Source organism: Halictus rubicundus, chromosome 1 (genome assembly GCF_050948215.1).
Source record: "Halictus rubicundus isolate RS-2024b chromosome 1, iyHalRubi1_principal, whole genome shotgun sequence".
Lineage (NCBI taxonomy): Eukaryota > Metazoa > Arthropoda > Insecta > Hymenoptera > Halictidae > Halictus > Halictus rubicundus.
In genome coordinates, this window is record NC_135149.1 from 3,039,414 (window position 1) to 3,058,603 (window position 19,190).

Sequence of the window (19,190 nt, forward strand, 5' to 3'; positions counted from 1 at the left end):
ATGTGGTACGTAATATTTCTTAAATTTGTATTTCTTCGTAATGTTCAATTTGGAAAAGACAATCGTTCCGATTGGGCAAGGAGAGTCACTATCACCAGAATGCTATCACTATACATTGTGGCATACATTATTTATATATATATATAAAATAAAGTGCAAAAAATAAAAGTCTGAGATTAAGTATACTTAGTTTTTTCAGATTACGTATTCGTTGATACTTAGGAATTTTCAATTTGCAAAGCTGCTTTTCGGTCTATAGGTTTTGGTCAAATGGAGAGAAAATCGACAAACTTTATTAGGATTTATAGAAATTTCAAATTTATTTTATTTTTAACTACTGAATACCTGTAATCTATTTCCGATAGATTGATATTTCTTTTATTTATTCGAGCACAATTTAGTAATTTTTGGCTAGTGATATAAAATTACTATTTGTGAACAGTCTGTCCAGTTCAGTCTCTGTTGGTCTCCATTGGCTTTGTGCTCGTGTATAAGATGTGTGCGTTTTCACATTTCACGGGACGCAAGAAGCGGGAGAGATAGTAAATCGGATACATTGATACATAGTAGTTGCACGTTCGTTTACTTACTCGGTGTTTGTTTCTTGTACGTGATATGAATTTTGGTCCTGAATTTCTATATTCGTACGATATTTCTTGTAATCGTTCTTTAAAAACGTATTGAGAAAGTTACATCTGTCTAACGTTTGACAACGATCTGTTTATCTGCGTCTCTTACATAGACTTTTCTGACTATAATGAGTTAATGTTTCAGGTAACGTACGAATCTTTCTACACTGTATTACGCTGTGAATGTTGTTGGTACTAATTTTGCATAACATTTTCAAGATTAGATATAATTATACGTGTGTTTGTTCATTCGGCTGCACATTTATTGCGTTTATATGTAGTATAGAAGTGCGATGAATACAACAGAATAAATGCTTCGATAAGATTTACTTAATTTTAAACTTCTCGAAACTATTCACAGAAGAGATAAGCTTTTATTTAACTCTAAGTTTCAAAGAAAAGTAAAAACATTTAAATTTGCAGAAAAATTTGCAGTCCAGTTATCAGATTATTGTACTCAATTTATCACTTGGATGATAACATTTCTTAGACTCTACTGCTATTTTTTTTCTTCCTTTGTACGTTTTAGAAAGTGTATTATGTCGTGTTTGTTATATTATTTGCAGGTTATACGCTCGGAATGCTAAATGATACCTCATAAAACACATGGCAGACCAAGACACTACGAATTATCATGCACTCTGTGCAAACGATAAAGACGAAATTGAAGGTCTTAACGAGAGATTGTTACAGTTACTATCCGCACAAAAAGTTTCGTCGCAAAATGTTGGAAGCAACACGTTACAAACACTGAGCGACACCAATACCAATAACGGTAGCTTTAGAGATGAAACGCAACCGTCTACTTGGCCATTGTTTAGTCAACGCAAACACGATTGTTCTCTTTTACATCATGAGAGTCCGATCAATTTGCCAACTTTACCAGCATATCTACCACCTATCGGAGTATTTTGGGACATAGAAAATTGTCATGTTTGCATCACATTGTTGACAAATAATTAATTAATTAGCAAAAGTATTTGTGTACTTTTTAATTGTATCGTGTACGCTTATTTCAGGTTCCTAAAGGACGATCTGCTATAGCAGTGACACAAGTAATTAGAGATAAATTTTTTAGCGGTTACAAAGAAGCAGAATTTATTGTTGTTTGTGATGTGCGGAAGGAGACTAGTCAGGTTGTGAAAGAATTAAACGATGCTCAGGTAAACTTATCAAATGTATTTGTAAAAAATTTGTATTATCTGTTCTACAGAAATTTTTGAACTTCTTCACTATATATACCAAGGATAACGTTATTATACACATTAGGTTAATTTAATACACGTTTCTGGAAGCTGTAAAAATGCTGCGGATGAAAAGCTAAAACAGTCCATAAGGAGGTTCGCGGATATACACGGAAGTCCAGCAGCTGTGATTTTAATATCTAGCGATATTGATTTTGCTGCTGATCTCAGTGATTTACGTTACAGAAAGAAAATCCATGTGATACTTTTACATATGAAGGATACTTCTGATGCGTTAATAGTCTGTGCCAATGAGCATTATGAATTTTCAGAACTTATGGAATCACTGCCGTCCAGTACTCTAGAGGTAAAAGATACAATAACATATGCTAGGTCCTACCAGTTAGTAATAAGGGGCTATCTTTATTTTTTCTTTTCATCACTAAATTTTTTTCATTATACAATAAACTGCTTTTCATAAGTTCTACGCTTTCTGATTTTTTTTTCATTTTGAACACTGTGTGTGTCTCTCCATCAATTTGTTTGTCTTCATTAATATTTCTGTTGCTATACTAACACATGATGTGTCTTTGCATGACGAACGAAAGTATTAGTTCTCCTGAGATTTTCAACTTTTTAGTATTTTGTAAAATTCATGTTCCTTACAGGTTACTGCATTTTATTATCTTCTAGTTTATAACCTTCCTAAAGATCAAGATGTTTCGTCCATTAAACGTCGCCTTAAACAATTATCAGAAAACTGTGGTGGACGTGTAATAAAAGTTCAATCGAGTAATGCAGTTATACGTTTCACTTCGCGAATCTTAGCAAAAAGGTATATATTTTTTATGTGTTAATCAATACTAAACGTTGCTTTGTACATATATGTACGGTACCATTCTGTAAGTTTCTTATCGTTTTTTCATTGAATTGCAACGCGAGCAATAAGGGTAGTACATTGGTAGTACAGCTCCTCGGGTTTAAAGAGGCCGCCCTTTCTACAACCAATCACCTATTAGTAATTACCGATACTCCATTGGACTGTCGGATATTAAGTAAACACCTACTTTTCGAGTAGTAGGGACAAACACATAAATAAGATAGATTTCAAACTGTGAACAGCAATGTAACGAACATAGTGGTACTGTAGAAAGATTATAATTTAGATTTGTACAACGTATTTGTTTCATTTATGTACATCGTGCTGTTACCGTTCAAACTTATTATCCGATATATCGTTATTATTTATCGTTTTATTTTATGTGTATTACAATGTTGACTCGATCCAATGATTTTATTTATATACAAGGTAAGTCGTTAGCGTATATGTATATTAAACAACAAAATCATGTATTTTAAGGCGACTAAAAGAATCCGTTCAAATATATTGTATGTAGGTTCCAAAAGGCAATTAACTGAATTTCGAATTTATATCATAAATATAACATGTTCTGTGTCCTTCAAAGGTCATTTATAGACAAATTTGATTATCTTCTGTAGTGGAACCTTGTAATTACAGTTACTTAGCATTGCTCAATAACAACGTGGCTTTTTTTTTGTTAGGGCTCGGAAACATATGAATAGAAAAATTGTCCTTGGTTCGGAAATTTCGGTAAAATTGCTGAATAAAAGCGAGAGTTATTTTCAAAAATTTCAAGGTAATTTATTCCGATATTATATCTCTATAGGTTGATATTGTATATGATACACGTTAATAACATAATTATTTATGATCGCAGGAAACTTTACAAACAGAAATCGTGCAGTGAGTGAATCAGAAATTGCAATTAGTTCGTCAAAAGAAATGTATAGTGCGAGTGCTTCGGTAACGGATGGAAGAACCCTTCAAATTCCACATTATCAGTCGTCGTCTCCAGTTCTTGGAACATATGCTTCGCCCTGGAGTGCTCATTGCACTCCTGTCTCTGCTCCACCAGGGTAATTCTATGCACCGCATCCAACGCTTTACTTGCCTTATCCATTTTATTTGTAAGCCAACAAGTTATTTCGAGTGGCATATATTACCAGCTAACTTTCTTTGTTGTTTTTTTTTTTTTTTTGGAGACCATTATTAGAAAGGGAATTCATTGAACTGCTTTTAGCTTTAGCACTGTCATTGAAACAAAATCTAGTAACAAGTTTCTGGTAGTTAATAATATATGTATTTAGTAATAAGTAATCTTTCACGAATGATGATATCCGAGATCAGAGCCTTCGAGTCGCGAGTAGACGAATACTACTGTCCTTGCTGATTCGGGCAATGAGATTGTGAGAACTTTGATCTTATCTGATTTGTCGTTACAAAAGATTACGATACAATTCTTCGAAATATCTCTCTTTCATCTGTTATATTTACCCTTTACAGAATGATTCAACAACCGTCAATTTTCGTTGGGAGATCATATTCGAGTAATAATAACGTAACTTTTAATAGAGCCTATAATGAGCTTGCAAGGGTCCAATCTCCATTATTTTGGCAAATCTCTGGTTCACCACAATTTGGTCATATGTGGGAGGAACAGTATAAAGTATGTACAATTGTTCATATCGCTTTCAGAGATGTAAAGGTTCACTATGTTTTTCTTACTAATCGATTTTTACTAATAATTTGAAGGTGGAGAAAAAATTACTTAGTAGAAGAATTCATATCCCGCAGGCTCGGGATAATACAGTCACGAATAATGTGTCCTCTCGAACTCCGGAGGGTTTGAGACGTATACGGGGAACACATAATTCTTTTGTTCAACCTCCCGAGTGGAGTGGGTCACGGCAGCAACATCCTTCGTTAAATGTTTCAGCGAATTTCAATGGAAACGGGCACTCTCAATCGAATGCGTTCAAACGTCGCAGTCCGTCTCCAATGTGCGATCTGCAACTGCGAGAACGAAATCAGTGGAATGGACAGGTATGAAACACATTGCACACATTGTCAATGAATCAATTTCCATATACCTATGTATTTTCATTGTTCGCCTCTTTATTTTTGAAGAGTCAACAACCTACGCCTGCATGTAACGCTAGAACACCGTCACCGTACGAAAATTCTGTACAAACAACCAGTCATCAAAACAATCGTACGTCTCCTTATCAACTGAGCGATGCAGAGAACGAAGAAGTGGAGGTCTTTTATTGTTTTTATTTATTTTAATTGTCATTCTTTGCGTCCTCTAGACGATTACTACATACAGGATCTATTTGTCATTTCAGAAATTCTTCAATCCAATAAATAGCCACAATGGAAGTTCAACGAACAACGAAACTTGCACACCTATTGAATTGCAAGTAACTAATCTAGACCAAAGTATTAATCCAAAAAAGATGAGGCACATGCTTGCCTCGATCTTTCTGGAACACGTAATGGTATTGATATTTAATATTTTTATTTTGATTTCTTCTTTGCGTTCGAATAACTAATAAGCAACTTAAATACTCACTGTACTTGTACTTTTTCAGGTATTAAACGTCTCAATTTTTACACAGTCCGATGGTAATTTTGCTGCCAGCGTCAAAGTACCTTCCTTATCAGACGCTCAATATGCGATTTCTCAATTACATCGACGCAAAGTCGGCTATAAACGTATTCTAATAGCGTACGCTCATAGCGGTAGAGCAAGTCCCCAGGTTGTACGCGCGCAGATTGTGATGTTGTTGCAAGAAGTACCAGGACATAAGCTTCCGCTTTTTAAATTCCGTGAAATGTACGAGAGTCGTTTCATGATTTCCATCAGCGTTTCGGAGCTGTACAAGATGAAGGATGTTTGTATCGTCACCGAGAATCCTGGTGGTAGGATGGTATCTCTAAATCCAGATCACAGGAATACCCCATCACCTTGTCTGAATACAACGGCTCAGGTGTGTATCGATGAATTCTTTAGCATTATCGAGCATTTGAAATTATAAGCAATTAATTAAAAATGATGCAAAAGAAGCCGAGTTCGAGCTTTTCCAGTAATAGTAGAGCTACAACATCGTTGTTCCTTTTACCGTCGAGGAGCTGTGACGACAGCTCAAAGCGATGAATAGTTTCTGAAATAATAAATATAGCTTACTCGTATCAAATGCATTGTATACACGAGATCAAAGGGCAATATCTCGTTTTTTAGGAAGAACAAGTAGAACTACCATACTGTACCATTCATATGATAAAACCATGGTCGGATAAAGGATGGGCCGAGCAAAAAGTAGCGTCGCTTCCTAATGTAAACATTTCTTTAAAAGTTCTTGATTCGCGTATACATCAATTACTAAGTACACACAGCGGAAGTTTACCACTGCCTAGGTATACCATTTACGATCTTATTAATATAATGTTCGACGAGTTCAGTACTGTATCTCTTTCAATCAATCTACTTGCGATTAATCGTTTCAGCTTGCCAAATTGTTATGAGGCCGAGTTCAAAGAAAAACTACAGGTAGTTGATAACGGGGTACCTCTGGAACATTTGGTATCCTGTTTGTCTTGCGTAGAATTGAAGCAAGGTATGGGCAGCGTTAAATATCTTATTTGGATAGGGAATCAAACTCTCGATCATAATCACGAAGGTAAGATCATTCGATCGGAATGTACATACGTAAGTACAGTATCGCTTTCTTGTTTTTTTTTAACGATACCCACGTGCAACATTCTTCTCCAGAAAACAAGTGTGTAAGTCCCCCACTTGCGAATCAACTAGCACTTTTTAGTCGCGAGTTGGTCGATCTTTTGAAAACCGCTCCACACTGTCAATTGCCGTTTACTCGATTTATACCAGCATATCATCATCACTTTGGACGACAATGCAGGGTCGCCGATTACGGATTCACTAAACTTATCGACCTATTGGAAGCGCTAACACATACTGTGCAGGTAAATCAAGGAAAAAATTATTTGTTTTTCTCTGTCATCCGTAGTTTGCAAGAGATTCAATTTAAGAAATAGAAATATGGATCATACCACCCGTCGTTTCAGGTGATGGGCGAAGGAAATAATCGAGTGGTAACATTGTCTCACCGAGCTCAAGTACGTCGTTTTACATCGGATCTGTTAAGAGTTCTAAAATCTAAAGCCAGCAAACAAGTAGCACTATCAGAATTCCCCAGTGTTTATGCCAGAGTAATAGGTAGCTAAACGTTTTTTCATTTGTTCAAGCATTTGTATTGTAATATCGTGTTGTATTGAGATCAGATAAGTAATCAGAGTACCATGTACAGCCAAGCCATGGGACATTGTGGATTACGGCGTTTGTGAGATTGAAGACATCCTTGGCGAAGTGTCCGAAAACACCGTTGTCGTCACAACTATCAACGATGGAGACAAAATGATAGCAATACCAAAACGGGAACAAACTGCGGAAGAGGTCGAACGAACGAAACAATTCGCTGTAGAGGTAAAATATAATAACCAGATATTAACAGTCCTCGGGTATCCAATCCTCGAGTCCGTGCTGTGGCATAGATCGTGTAGATCTACTGTTTTCTTGTGATCGTGTCGACCGCATCGAACGTAGAAAAAGGACAGTGAGTGTAAACATGGACCGCGCGGCCGAAGGCGCACTACATACACTGTTTACTCGATATATGTCCAAAACACGGGTCTAGCTAGGGACATATATCGGCCAGGAGATACTATTCTTTGATCCACGCCGAACGTAGAAAAGGACAATACTGAAAATAGGAAATAATGAAAAATAAAGAAGTTTTGTTATTGGATTAGTAGTGGTCTCACACCGATATAACGGACCCGTATTATGTTACACTCCTCGGTGACCGAGGTCTCTCGAGCTTCAAGGCCCCTCACGGGGTATACCCCCAGTGGAGGGGATAAACGAACTGACTAAGATCGTGTAGCTCCGTTCGGCATAGATCAAGACTTTACAGTATTCCACATCGCCCCCTCGGTCGCAGAAAGCAGCCCAGAAAATTATTGTCATAAATGCATGAAATCCGCAATCTAGTAATATGTAACGTTGAAACTATTTTATGGAGATAATTATACATATTTTAATGAAACTACATTGATCCCTTCGCGCACAGGTTGTGGAATTGTTACGGCACGCGCCTCAATGCAGAATGCAATTTAATAAATTTGTGCCTTCGTATCATCATCATTTTGGTCATCAATGTCGAGTGTCCGATTACGGTTTCACCAAATTGATCGAGCTGTTCGAGGCCATACCGGACGTGGTCAAGATCGAAGATAACAATTCAGGAGAACGACAGATCTCCCTAACGGAAAAGGAAGGTGTCCGCGTACTTTCCGAACAAATATCTAAATTAATCGCACGGTCAAAAGGTTGTCTCAGCATCTCCAGCATTCCACAGAGTTTTCTCCGACAGTTTGGTTACGCGCTAAAACCAGAACTGTTCGATTGCGCGTCTATCCTGCAACTTATGCAGAAGCTCGGAGATACAGTAAAGGTAGTCTCAACATCAAAATCAAGATCGAGATCGAAACTCGTATTCGCTTTCAGCTTACGTTACGTAACAACGCTTCAATTTTCAGATAATTTATTTGGCAACTGGCCCAGTAGTTGTGCTGATAGATAAGTCTCATTTGCAGCAATTAACGTTACAATGCCGTCGAATATTAATGGACAAACCTGAACACAAAACGTCGCTTAAACAGTTCCAACAATTGTACAGCCAGTATTATTCAAAGTTATGCAACATCGACGAACTTAAACAAAATCACTCGAACGTTGTTAAGGTAAGTCTCGAAACGAATGGTGCTGCAAAGAATTTGCGTATGATTTCTTTACGTAAGTGGAACGACGATTTTTCAGTTTACAACGGTAGATAACGAGGAATTCATAGAACTCAGTCCATTACATAGCTTCGCTTGCAACTTATACCGCGTGATGATGAATTACGGTGGAACATTGAGACTTCCACAATTTGAGACTGCATACTTGTCAACTATAGGATCTGTCTGTAAGCCGGCAAAATACGGATTTTCAACAGTGTTCGCGCTTTTGCAAGCCTTGCCCTGTACAGTCACGATACAGTTGACGCAACGTAACAAAACAATTATACACCTAAATAAGAAACTTGTTGGTACGTAACTGACTTGCGGACATGTGGAATTGTAGAATTGTGAAATAGTGTAATTGTTTATACGAAAAAGTGTTCAGATTTTAATGATGGATTTTCTCTCTTTCCGAAACAGCCGTTGGTATTCCATTGCCACCCGCTTCCACATCGGCATCATCGTACCGCGATACGGACTCCAGCAACGAATCGCTCGAAAGCGATTCCTCCTACCGTGTCAATGTTTCAAATACTCCGTTATCGTGCCCGTTAAAATGGGCAGGACAAGCCACCGAAAGCCAGATTTCCTGGAAGCAATCCAACGAAACTGCTCTTTGGTCCAAAGAATCTGATACGTACTGGAAGATGTCGACGTCGGAAGATCAATTGATTAATTGGTCGTTGCAGGAGAGCGGAGGCGAAAGTTTCCTTAAGAGCTTGATGCGCACTCCGATCATACCACCCGCGTTTCCACCACCACCACCACCACCACCACCACCATCACCACCGCCACCACCAAAACCAGATTCTCCACTCGAGGTATTTTTTAAGTATTTCATCCTTCTTCCGGTCGTACGCCAGTACTTCTGAACTTGTTTCATTGGTAAATCATTCTTCCGAACTCTAGGAGAGCAAAGATCAATGGGAATCTTCAGTTTGGACAACTCCCACCAAGTTCATGTATCCACAAGATGAGCATACCAATGTACAGGTGAGCGAATGGCTGCTCTTTTCTTGCATGGTACAATCAGAATTAACGCGATTTATTTTACTTGACTATCGATTTTTTTTTTTCTTTTTTGTATAGGTTCCTCCACTAACTCTACCTCTTTCTTGGAGTCAAATCCTATCGGGCGACAGTGTATCAAACTTGCTGTCACCGACAAAAAACCTGTTGCCGGCAGCTGCGAATCCTTTGAATCCGCGCACGTCTCCTTACTTCTCCTCGAAACGTAACTTGGTCGTGGCTCCTCATCCTTCCGAGCTACCGCTACCTTCGCTATCGTTAACTCCGAAGAAAAATGTGTTCACGGAGAACATTAAAAGCACGCAATTCTTTGCGGACAAGCGAGAGGAACATGCCAATATTTCAACGGACGAAATTGATTCTAAGAACACCGACAACGATAGCAGTATCGCAGAGGTTGCCGATACTCAACACGAAAAACAAAACACTCCCACGAAGCAATGTACGTAATCAGACACAGCGTTCTCTAGTTATTCTCAGTTATTCGATATATTATGTAGATAGATGATGCTTGTTCGTATGTCAACGTTCGTCTTTTGCAGTGTTCACGGGAAAACGTCGTTTAGCTGCTCAGTTCAATCAACCCATCGAATCCTAAAGAATGGCATATGAAGAGAGAGAGAGAGAGAGAGAGAGAGAGAGAAAGAGAGAGAGAGAGAGAGAGAGAGAGAGAGAGAGAGAGAGAGCGAGAGAGAGAAAGAGAGAGAGAGCGAGAGAGTTTGATAATGTACAAACGTCGTCGTCTACGCTGAAAGCGATGAAGCTCTGGCATCGAAGCTCACACACACGTGCGCGCGCGCGTGCACACACGCAACACACAAGCATCGCTAACACGCATTTCCCTTTGTTGAAATGTGTGTTATTCGGGATTAATAAAGAAGGGATTTCTAGCATCTCGGTAGGCTGTAACACAACGGGCTCAATACCTATTCATCGTTTCCTGAATGGTAGGTACCCCTCCTTATTTATATTTGAAACACAATGCTAGTAGTAGTATATATATATACATATATATATACATGTGTATATATATATACATATATATGTGTATATGTATATGTATGTATATATGGATTTGATACATACGCGACAAAGAGCAGAATATATTTTCAAAGAGTATGATAAAATATATATATATATGTATATGTATGTATGTATGTATGTATCTATGTATGTATGTATATACTATATATCTCCACACGATAATAATACCTATGTACTAAGTAGCTATGATTTCTAATTTGAAAAATGTGAATACGTGTGCGGCGTTTGTACCGAGTGATATGTATCGATTATACTGTATAAAAAAAATTCATGTGGCATTTTTCGTACTGTGATATAGAATAGAAAGGGAGAGTGCAAATGATATATAAATACACGAGGGTAAACTTAAAATTGGCAATAATTCCGCAAATTTCATAGGTTTGGGCCAACTCTAATATTAATCTCTGAGTTGATAACTGGCAATTGATAATAGTTCTGAAAAGATTCTGTCTAAAAAGAAGCATACGCCACTAAAATAAATGTTCTTCTATGTGTAATATTATACATATATGTATATGCAAAATATTTTATACATTTTGTTTATCTTTAATTAACAAAACTATCTATCGCGATTTGAATACCACTGGCCCGAACCTATTATTTATTGAAAATTATTGTTCTAAAGAATGATTTGCATTAAAAAATATTAATGAAATTGTCGTGTCTAGATATAGCGTCGTTACCAACTATAAAACCATTTGTGTCAATGAATTCCCTTCATTATTATCCGTTTGTTTTTATATAGCACATGTGATTTTTTAAAATTGTATTACAAGTGAATGTATTTCGAATGTTTTAATGATAATTGGAGGACCTTGTATGATACTTTGAAACGTCACACTGTCTCAATGTGTACGCGAAAGTAATTTTAAAACGAATGAAATATGAAATACCCGTATAGTCGTTGCCAAAAAGCTTAAAGTCGCAAAAATCGAAAAGAACGTACGAAATCAGACTTTTATGAAATCAAATTGAGACTAATTCCTCGAAAAGATTGTAATGCGGTGACAAGGAATAAAAAAAAAATGTTTTATCGAGAATAAGACAAAACGTACTGTAGACTCTGTAGAATCAATTGTATCGATCGGATCACAGAACATTTACTTTTAAAATGTCGGTACTATTTTATTAGAATATTTTGTGTTTTCATTGAAGAGAAAAAATTAATAATGTTGGCATTCGTTATGCTGCAACGTTCCATTATTAGTAGATTTAAAGACATAACGCAAGATAGTAACAGGAAAGATTGCTCTCCACGAGTTACACGTAAATGATCTTGTTGATCTCATATTTTATTTTAATTATTAAGGGATTTGTTCGATTGAAAATAAAGTACATGTACAGTTTCGCAGCCGTAAGAAAGTCCAAGTCGTGTATTTACTGTAACCGAGAGACACGGAAATTGCCACTACGTCATCGTAATTCGAAGTAGTTACATTGCTTGAAAATGAAAAAGAAAATAAAAAGGAAACAGAGTAACGATGCGATATATCAATCAATTTCATAGTATTAAAATTTACGATTCGTTGATCGACAATCATGTATTAGTATTTTTATGAGACTTCCCGGTATCCTGCGATCATTATCTATTAATTTATACGAATTATACGAAATACTTTTGTTACGTGTTATATATTTATTACGTAAGAATCGATTCTATTGTATTTTATATTTATGCAAAAGCTAGTGATAATTTTTATTTCGCTTATTATTTTTTCTTTTTTTTTTAATCGAATGAATCTGATACAATTACGATTTTCTATTAGTCGTGTAAGGAATGTTTTTTATATTCTTTTAAATTTGTAATATTACCCCACTTAACTTACGTTTCTGTAAGTATATTTATTGCTTTATGTATATGTATTCGGTATTAACATTCCGACTAATAGAAAATTCAATTGGTCTGTATGCAGGAAATGTTGATGAAATACATAAAGCATTGTAAGAAAACAATTGTATCGGAAAGTTTTATTGTAATAATGAACGTAAACAAAATTGTAAAGTGAAATCTTCGATGAAATCAATGGAATCTTCTGAACAAGTATTTATATGCCATTGAAATAGGAAACAAATGTTTTTATATGCTGTCAAAATAGGAAACAAATAAAAAGAAAATTACATATTGATTACACATTGAAATATTGATTACGAAAGACATGAAAAATATGGTTTTGTATACTTTATAAATTAGTTTATTTGGCTCGTTTTATAGAGTCGCTATACAATGATGTAAACGCAGATTTTCTCTTCCAATGGGCTATACGTGTTACATCGATTAATTATCTACAAAACTTAATATTATTAAGTGGAAAGATATTTTTCATTCATACCGCTTCCAACAGGTCCGTGTCGTCTTTCCCAGATCATACGATGCTTTTGTTTCATGAAAGCGGAACGCACATTGCAGTTAAAACCAAGGTCTCCATCTGTGTTTTTCAAGAAACATCTATATTAAATCGTATTTACATAGCTTTATACGGTATCTTTAACTGTAAAACCTTACATTTTATGAAATAGGCTGTGGCAGCATCGTCGTATGTCTTCTTTAAATGACTGCAAACTTCTTTATCCTCATAGTTCTCCCATGCGCAGTGTTCATACCGATCTCTTAATATACTCAAGATCTCCTCGTCGACCATTCTAAAACGAAATTTTACCATATAGACTTCATTTTGTACATTCGTAGCGTATCTGATTGTCTAAAGTTTTTTACTTGCAACAAAAGATTCCCGATCTTTGATCGTTTAAACATTTAGAAAAAACAATTATAAGACAAAACAATACATTTTTCCTGATCGAGAATCTTCCTTTGTTAATTTGTAATTCTGAAAGCACTCTGTATCAGATTGCAAAAACCTATTTGTATAAATAGACAATTTGAACGTTATGGAAACTGATATTACTTATCACGTAGAAATTGATAATTTGCCTCGACGTAACAAGCTATGTCTCGTTCATGACATGTATCAATTGTTGGAACTCGACGGAATTGTTGATGGTACCATGGATATTTCTTCTGATTTGGTTCGACAATTTTTTCTGTGAAACGTGAAGGGTTTAGTTAATCATTATTTCTTTCTGTACCTGTTATAATAATAACATAACCAAATGTGTCTGATTAGATAATACCTCGGACAAAGATGACTGGCGCATCTAGCATGTAAATTATGGATTTTATAAAGCGGCTGAATTTATTCGTATCTTCGTCCATTTCTTTGCGATCAATCTATACAAAGGGCCAGGAGAACGACTGAATTCACCTGTAAAGATTTGATTTAAGGGCCAGTTTTCCCAGGTGGCCTTGAACAGTCGATAGTACCGCTATAACGGCCACTAGAAGAAGCTAAATAGTAACATTTTCGTCCAGTATGGGGAGCTGGGTGCACTTTCCACATTCAGTGTCGAGTGGCATTTTCCGAGTATCCTCTCTGATTCGGTCGCATGATCTCTGACAATAGAGGCGATCTGAGCATGCGTGGTCGACATCATAAACGACGGCGCTGCCGTAGCTTCGTTCGAACAACCGTGTCGCGGCACACTCACACACCACCAAGTCGGCGTGTACGTGTACCGATGAGACTAGCAAGGGTCCGGGATGCCGCGAATCATTCCTCGATAATGCAAAGATGGGGCTTATCAGTAGTCAAAAGCGCTAGATAAAAGATAAATCTAGAGCGCTCGCCATCAAACAGGTCCGACTCTTGCATTTTCGAGCAATATTTTGCATTATTCGGTCGCATGGTGCCTGCCGTAGCTTCGTTCGAACAGCTGTGCCTCGGCACACTCACACACCACCAAGTCGGCGTGTACGTGTACCGATGAGACTAGCAAGGGTCCGGGATGCCGCGAATCATTCCTCGATAATGCAAAGATGGGGCTTATCAGTAGTCAAAAGCGCTAGATAAAAGATAAATCTAGAGCGCTCGCCATCAAACAGGTCCGACTCTTGCATTTTCGAGCAATATTTTGCATTATTCGGTCGCATGGTGCCTGCCGTAGCTTCGTTCGAACAGCTGTGCCTCGGCACACTCACACACCGCCAGGTCGGCGCGTACGTGTACCTACGAGAATAGCAAGGGTCCGGGATGCCGCGAATCATTCCTCGATAATGCAAAGATGGGGCTTATCAGTAGTCAAAAGCGCTAGATAAAAGATAAATCTAGAGCGCTCGCCATCAAACAGGTCCGACTCTCGCATTTTCGAGCAATATTTTGCATTATTCGGTCGCATGGTGCCTGCCGTAGCTTCGTTCGAACAGCTGTGCCTCGGCACACACACACACCGGTAGGTCGGCGTAACGTGTACCTACGAGAATAGCTAGGGTCCAGGATGCCGCGAATCAATCCTCGATAATGCAAAATGGCAGAGTTGGGCAAAATATTTATCTAAATAAAAATTTCGAATAACTAGTAAAAGATAAAAGATAATTTTTATTCCTTATTCGAAGGTTCAAGTAAAGAAAGTATCTTTATTTGATGTGTATCGAATAATTTTATTCGACGAGAATTTATCCGACGAAAAAAGATAATTTTTTTTATTCGAAGCGGATTTATTCAAACTTCGAATAATTTTTTCATCTTTTATCTTTATTTTCTATTCGAAGGCTTCTAATAAATCTTCGAATTATTTTTACCGAGCGCCGAGCTTCAAAGACCCAGCGACGACAGACGACATACAATGTAAGCGGATGGAGAATCGCGCAAGTATGAAAGTTTAAACTTTTAGATTTTTCAATATATCCTCATGAAATTGTGACGAGCGAATGGAGGGGATTTTCCTGATGAAAATAAGTTCAAATTCGAGTGTAATCGAACAAGTTTCATTGATACGTAATGTTACGATAAAAATTACAATCTCATTAAAGACAGTCCAAATGATGTCGTGTTTGGACTCATTTTCATCGGGATAAGCTCTACAATTCATTCGTATAAACAATATTGTTCTGATTAAAAATGTAAAAACATAAATTGCCAATAATGCTCGATTCTCCATCTGCTTACATTGTAGGCCGTAGGTCGGTCGCTGGTCTTTGAAGTCCGGAGCTCGTAGAGTCGCGAGATATCGGTGTGAAACAACTACCAATACAATTGCAAAACTTGTTTATTTTTCATTATTTTTTTATGGGACTTGCGCCAACAAATTCGTGGCATTCTTCTGATTAAAATGACACTAAACGCGGTACAAATTGGACTGTGTTTAATATTTTTAATTGTAGATATATTCGAAGGCTTCGAATAAATCTTCGGCTAACTTTTGCCAGCTCGACGAATAAACCGGTCGGACCGGAGGACAGAGAGCGCCGAACGTCGAAGACCCAGCCACTGCCAAACAGCCTACAATGTAAGCAGATGGAGAATCGAGCATTATTGGCAATTTATGCTTTTACATTTTTAATCAGAACAATATTGTTTATACGAATGAGTTGTAGAGCTTGTTCCGATCAAAATGAGTGCAAACACGACATCATTTGGACTGTCTTTAATTAGATTGTAATTTTTATTGTAACATTACGTATCAGTGAAACTTGTTCGATTACACTCGAATTTGACCTTATTTTCATCAGGAACATCCCCTCCATTCGCTCGTCACAATTTCATGAGGATATATTGAAAAATCTAAAAGTTTAAACTTTCATATGTGCGCGATTCTCCATCCGCTTACATTGTATGTCGTCTGTCGTCGCTGGGTCTTTGAAGCTCCGCGCTCGGTAAAAGTAATTTGAAGATTTATTAGAAGCCTTCGAATAGAAAATACAGATAAAAGATGAAAAAATTATTCGAAGTTTGAATAAATCCGCTTCGAATAAAAAAAATTATCTTTTTTCGTCGAATAAAATTATTCGATACACATCAAATAAAGATACTTTCTTTACTGGAACTTTCGAATAAGGAATAAAAATTTTTTTATCTTTTACTAGTTATTCGAAATTTTTATTTAGATAAATATTTTGCCCAACTCTGCCATTTTGCATTATCGAGCAATGAATCGCGGCATCCCGGACCCTTGTGATTCTCGTAGGTACACGTACACGCCGACCTGGCGGTGTGTGAGTGTGCCGAGGCACGGCTGTTCGAACGAAGCTACGGCAGGCACCATGCGACCGAATAATGCAAAATGTTGCTCGAAAATGCAAGAGTCGGACCTGTTTGATGGCGAGCGCTCTAGATTTATCTTTTATCTAGCGCTTTTGACTACTGATAAGCCCCATCTTTGCATTATCGAGGAATGATTTGCGGCATCCCGGACCCTTGCTATTCTCATCGGTACACGTACACGTCGACCTGGCGGTGTGTGAGTGTGCCGAGGCACTGCTGTTCGAACGAAGCTACGGCAGCGCCGTTGTTTACGTTGTCGGCCACGCGTGCTCAGATCGCCTCTCTGACAGGCATCATGCGACCGAATAATGCAAAATGTTGCTCGAAAATGCAAGAGTCGGACCTGTTTGATGGCGAGCGCTCTAGATTTATCTTTTATCTAGCGGTTTTGACTACTGATAAGCCGCATCTTTGCATTATCGAGCAATGATTCGCGGCATCCCGGACCCTTGCTATTCTCGTAGGTACACGTACACGCCGACCTAGCGGTGTGTGAGTGTGCCGAGGCACGACTGTTCGAACGAAGCTACGGTAGGCACCATGCGACCGAATAATGCAAAATGTTGCTCGAAAATGCAAGAGTCGAACCTGTTTGATGGCGAGCGCTCTAGATTTATCTTTTATCTAGCGGTTTTGACTACTGATAAGCCCCATCTTTGCATTATCGAGGAATGATTTGCGGCATCCCGGACCCTTGCTATTCTCATCGGTACACGTACACGTCGACCTGGCGGTGTGTGAGTGTGCCGAGGCACTGCTGTTCGAACGAAGCTACGGCAGCGCCGTTGTTTACGTTGTCGGCCACGCGTGCTCAGATCGCCTCTCTGACAGGCATCATGCGACCGAATAATGCAAAATGTTGCTCGAAAATGCAAGAGTCGGACCTGTTTGATGGCGAGCGCTCTAGATTTATCTTTTATCTAGCGGTTTTGACTACTGATAAGCCCCATCTTTGCATTATCGAGCAATGATTCGCGGCATCCCGGACCCTTGCTATTCTCGTAGGTACACGTACACGCCGACCTAGCGGTGTGTGAGTGTGCCGAGGCACGACTGTTCGAACGAAGCTACGGTAGGCACCATGCGACCGAATAATGCAAAATGTTGCTCGAAAATGCAAGAGTCGAACCTGTTTGATGGCGAGCGCTCTAGATTTATCTTTTATCTAGCGGTTTTGACTACTGATAAGCCCCATCTTTGCATTATCGAGAAATGATTCGCGGCATCCCGGACCCTTGCTATTCTCATCGGTACACGTACACGCCGACCTAGCGGTGTGTGAGTGTGCCGAGGCACGGCTGTTCGAACGAAGCTACGGCAGGCACCATGCGACCAAGTAATGCAAAATGTTGCTCGAAAATGCAAGAGTCGGACCTGTTTGATGGCGAGCGCTCTAGATTTAACTTTTATCTAGCGCTTTTGACTACTGATAAGCCCCATCTTTGCATTATCGAGGAATGATTCGCGGCATCCCGGACACCTGCTATTCTCATCGGTACACGTACACGTCGACCTGGCGGTGTGTGAGTGTGCCGCACGACTCTCATTCGAGCATAGTGACTGCTGACGACGACAATGATCGGAAAGAGAATACAGCGCTCGTAGCGAAAAATGCCGGAACTATATTTGAGCAAAATAATAGCTGTGGGATGGTTTTTCGGGGGCGGCAAATCCTTTGTTTAATACGTAATTATACAATATAATAGGCGTTGCATTGACATTGTATATGTCACCGCTAGAGCGCTCGCCGTCAACATTCTCAATAAGAACCCGGTTATTTAAGAAAATGTGTCCTTATATCTACATTCTGCCGAATATTGCAAATTACGCCTAGAAAACGCAAAAGTAGGACCTGTTCGTTCGCGAGCGCTCTAGATTTATCTTTTATCTAACGCTTTTCACCCCTGGAAAGCCCCATCTTTGCATTATCGAACAATGATTTGCCGCCTCCCGAACCCTTGCAATCTTTTTCGTTCTTGCGGATCTAGCGTTGTGTGGGGCATACCATGGCACACGCACACGGCACGTACACGGCACACACACTGTCATTTGAGCTTCTCCTAGCGGCCGTTTGTAGCGTGAAGATCGCTAGGAAGCTTCTCCTAGTTCCTGTTTGGAGCGTGGCGACTCAAGGCCACGTAGGAAAACTGGCCCTTAATATTACAGTCACAGAACCATTGGTCCAAGAACTACATACGAAACAGGCACTTTAAAAAAGGCCTGATTGTCTGGATTGGTTGTAGCGAAGAGTACACGTTAGACCCGATTTAAATTACAACGATTATCGTGCACATTTCATTTGGAATTAGAAGGAACTTTTAAATCGAAAAAATCGATATTTATCAATTTCATTCCTATTTCTATAAACTATTCAGTCTATAAAAATCATATATATATATAGTTGAACAAACATCTGCAATCTGGTCATTATATAGTTTTCTTTGTTATTGGATATGAAATAATGTTTATAAGCGACAAACAGTGT

At 38.3% G+C, this 19,190-nt stretch overlaps 2 protein-coding genes across 4 annotated transcripts; one reads left to right on the forward strand and one right to left on the reverse strand.

Moving 5' to 3' along the window:
- The first annotated feature begins 453 nt into the window (after positions 1-453).
- On the forward strand, positions 454-12,954 carry Marf1 (meiosis regulator and mRNA stability factor 1-like protein). 3 transcript variants are annotated; one of them, XM_076786032.1, is made up of 24 exons: positions 454-774; positions 1,196-1,562; positions 1,649-1,792; positions 1,899-2,180; positions 2,482-2,648; positions 3,377-3,471; positions 3,553-3,751; positions 4,179-4,341; positions 4,428-4,718; positions 4,803-4,934; positions 5,021-5,173; positions 5,267-5,665; positions 5,917-6,092; positions 6,183-6,355; positions 6,448-6,659; positions 6,762-6,912; positions 7,004-7,179; positions 7,826-8,209; positions 8,295-8,498; positions 8,575-8,845; positions 8,958-9,358; positions 9,447-9,530; positions 9,627-10,008; positions 10,109-12,954. In XM_076786032.1, exons 2-24 carry the CDS (start codon positions 1,236-1,238, stop codon positions 10,162-10,164), a joined length of 5,022 nt encoding a protein of 1,673 aa, XP_076642147.1. In that variant the 5' UTR covers positions 454-774; positions 1,196-1,235; the 3' UTR covers positions 10,165-12,954. The 3 variants fall into 3 exon arrangements, with proteins under 3 accessions (XP_076642147.1, XP_076642158.1, XP_076642168.1); XM_076786043.1 differs by having other exon boundaries at positions 469-606; XM_076786053.1 differs by lacking the exons at positions 454-774; positions 1,196-1,562; positions 1,649-1,792; positions 1,899-2,180; positions 2,482-2,648 and adding an exon at positions 2,663-3,122.
- Nd-pdsw (NADH dehydrogenase (ubiquinone) PDSW subunit) lies at positions 12,775-18,950 on the reverse strand. Its single transcript, XM_076786132.1, has 5 exons — positions 18,860-18,950; positions 13,740-13,885; positions 13,514-13,649; positions 13,114-13,250; positions 12,775-13,036 (listed from the first exon to the last, which is right to left on the reverse strand). The coding sequence occupies exons 2-5, from the start codon at positions 13,819-13,821 to the stop codon at positions 12,912-12,914; spliced, it is 480 nt and encodes a 159-aa protein (XP_076642247.1). The 5' UTR covers positions 13,822-13,885; positions 18,860-18,950; the 3' UTR covers positions 12,775-12,911.
- Positions 18,951-19,190: the final 240 nt, after the last annotated feature.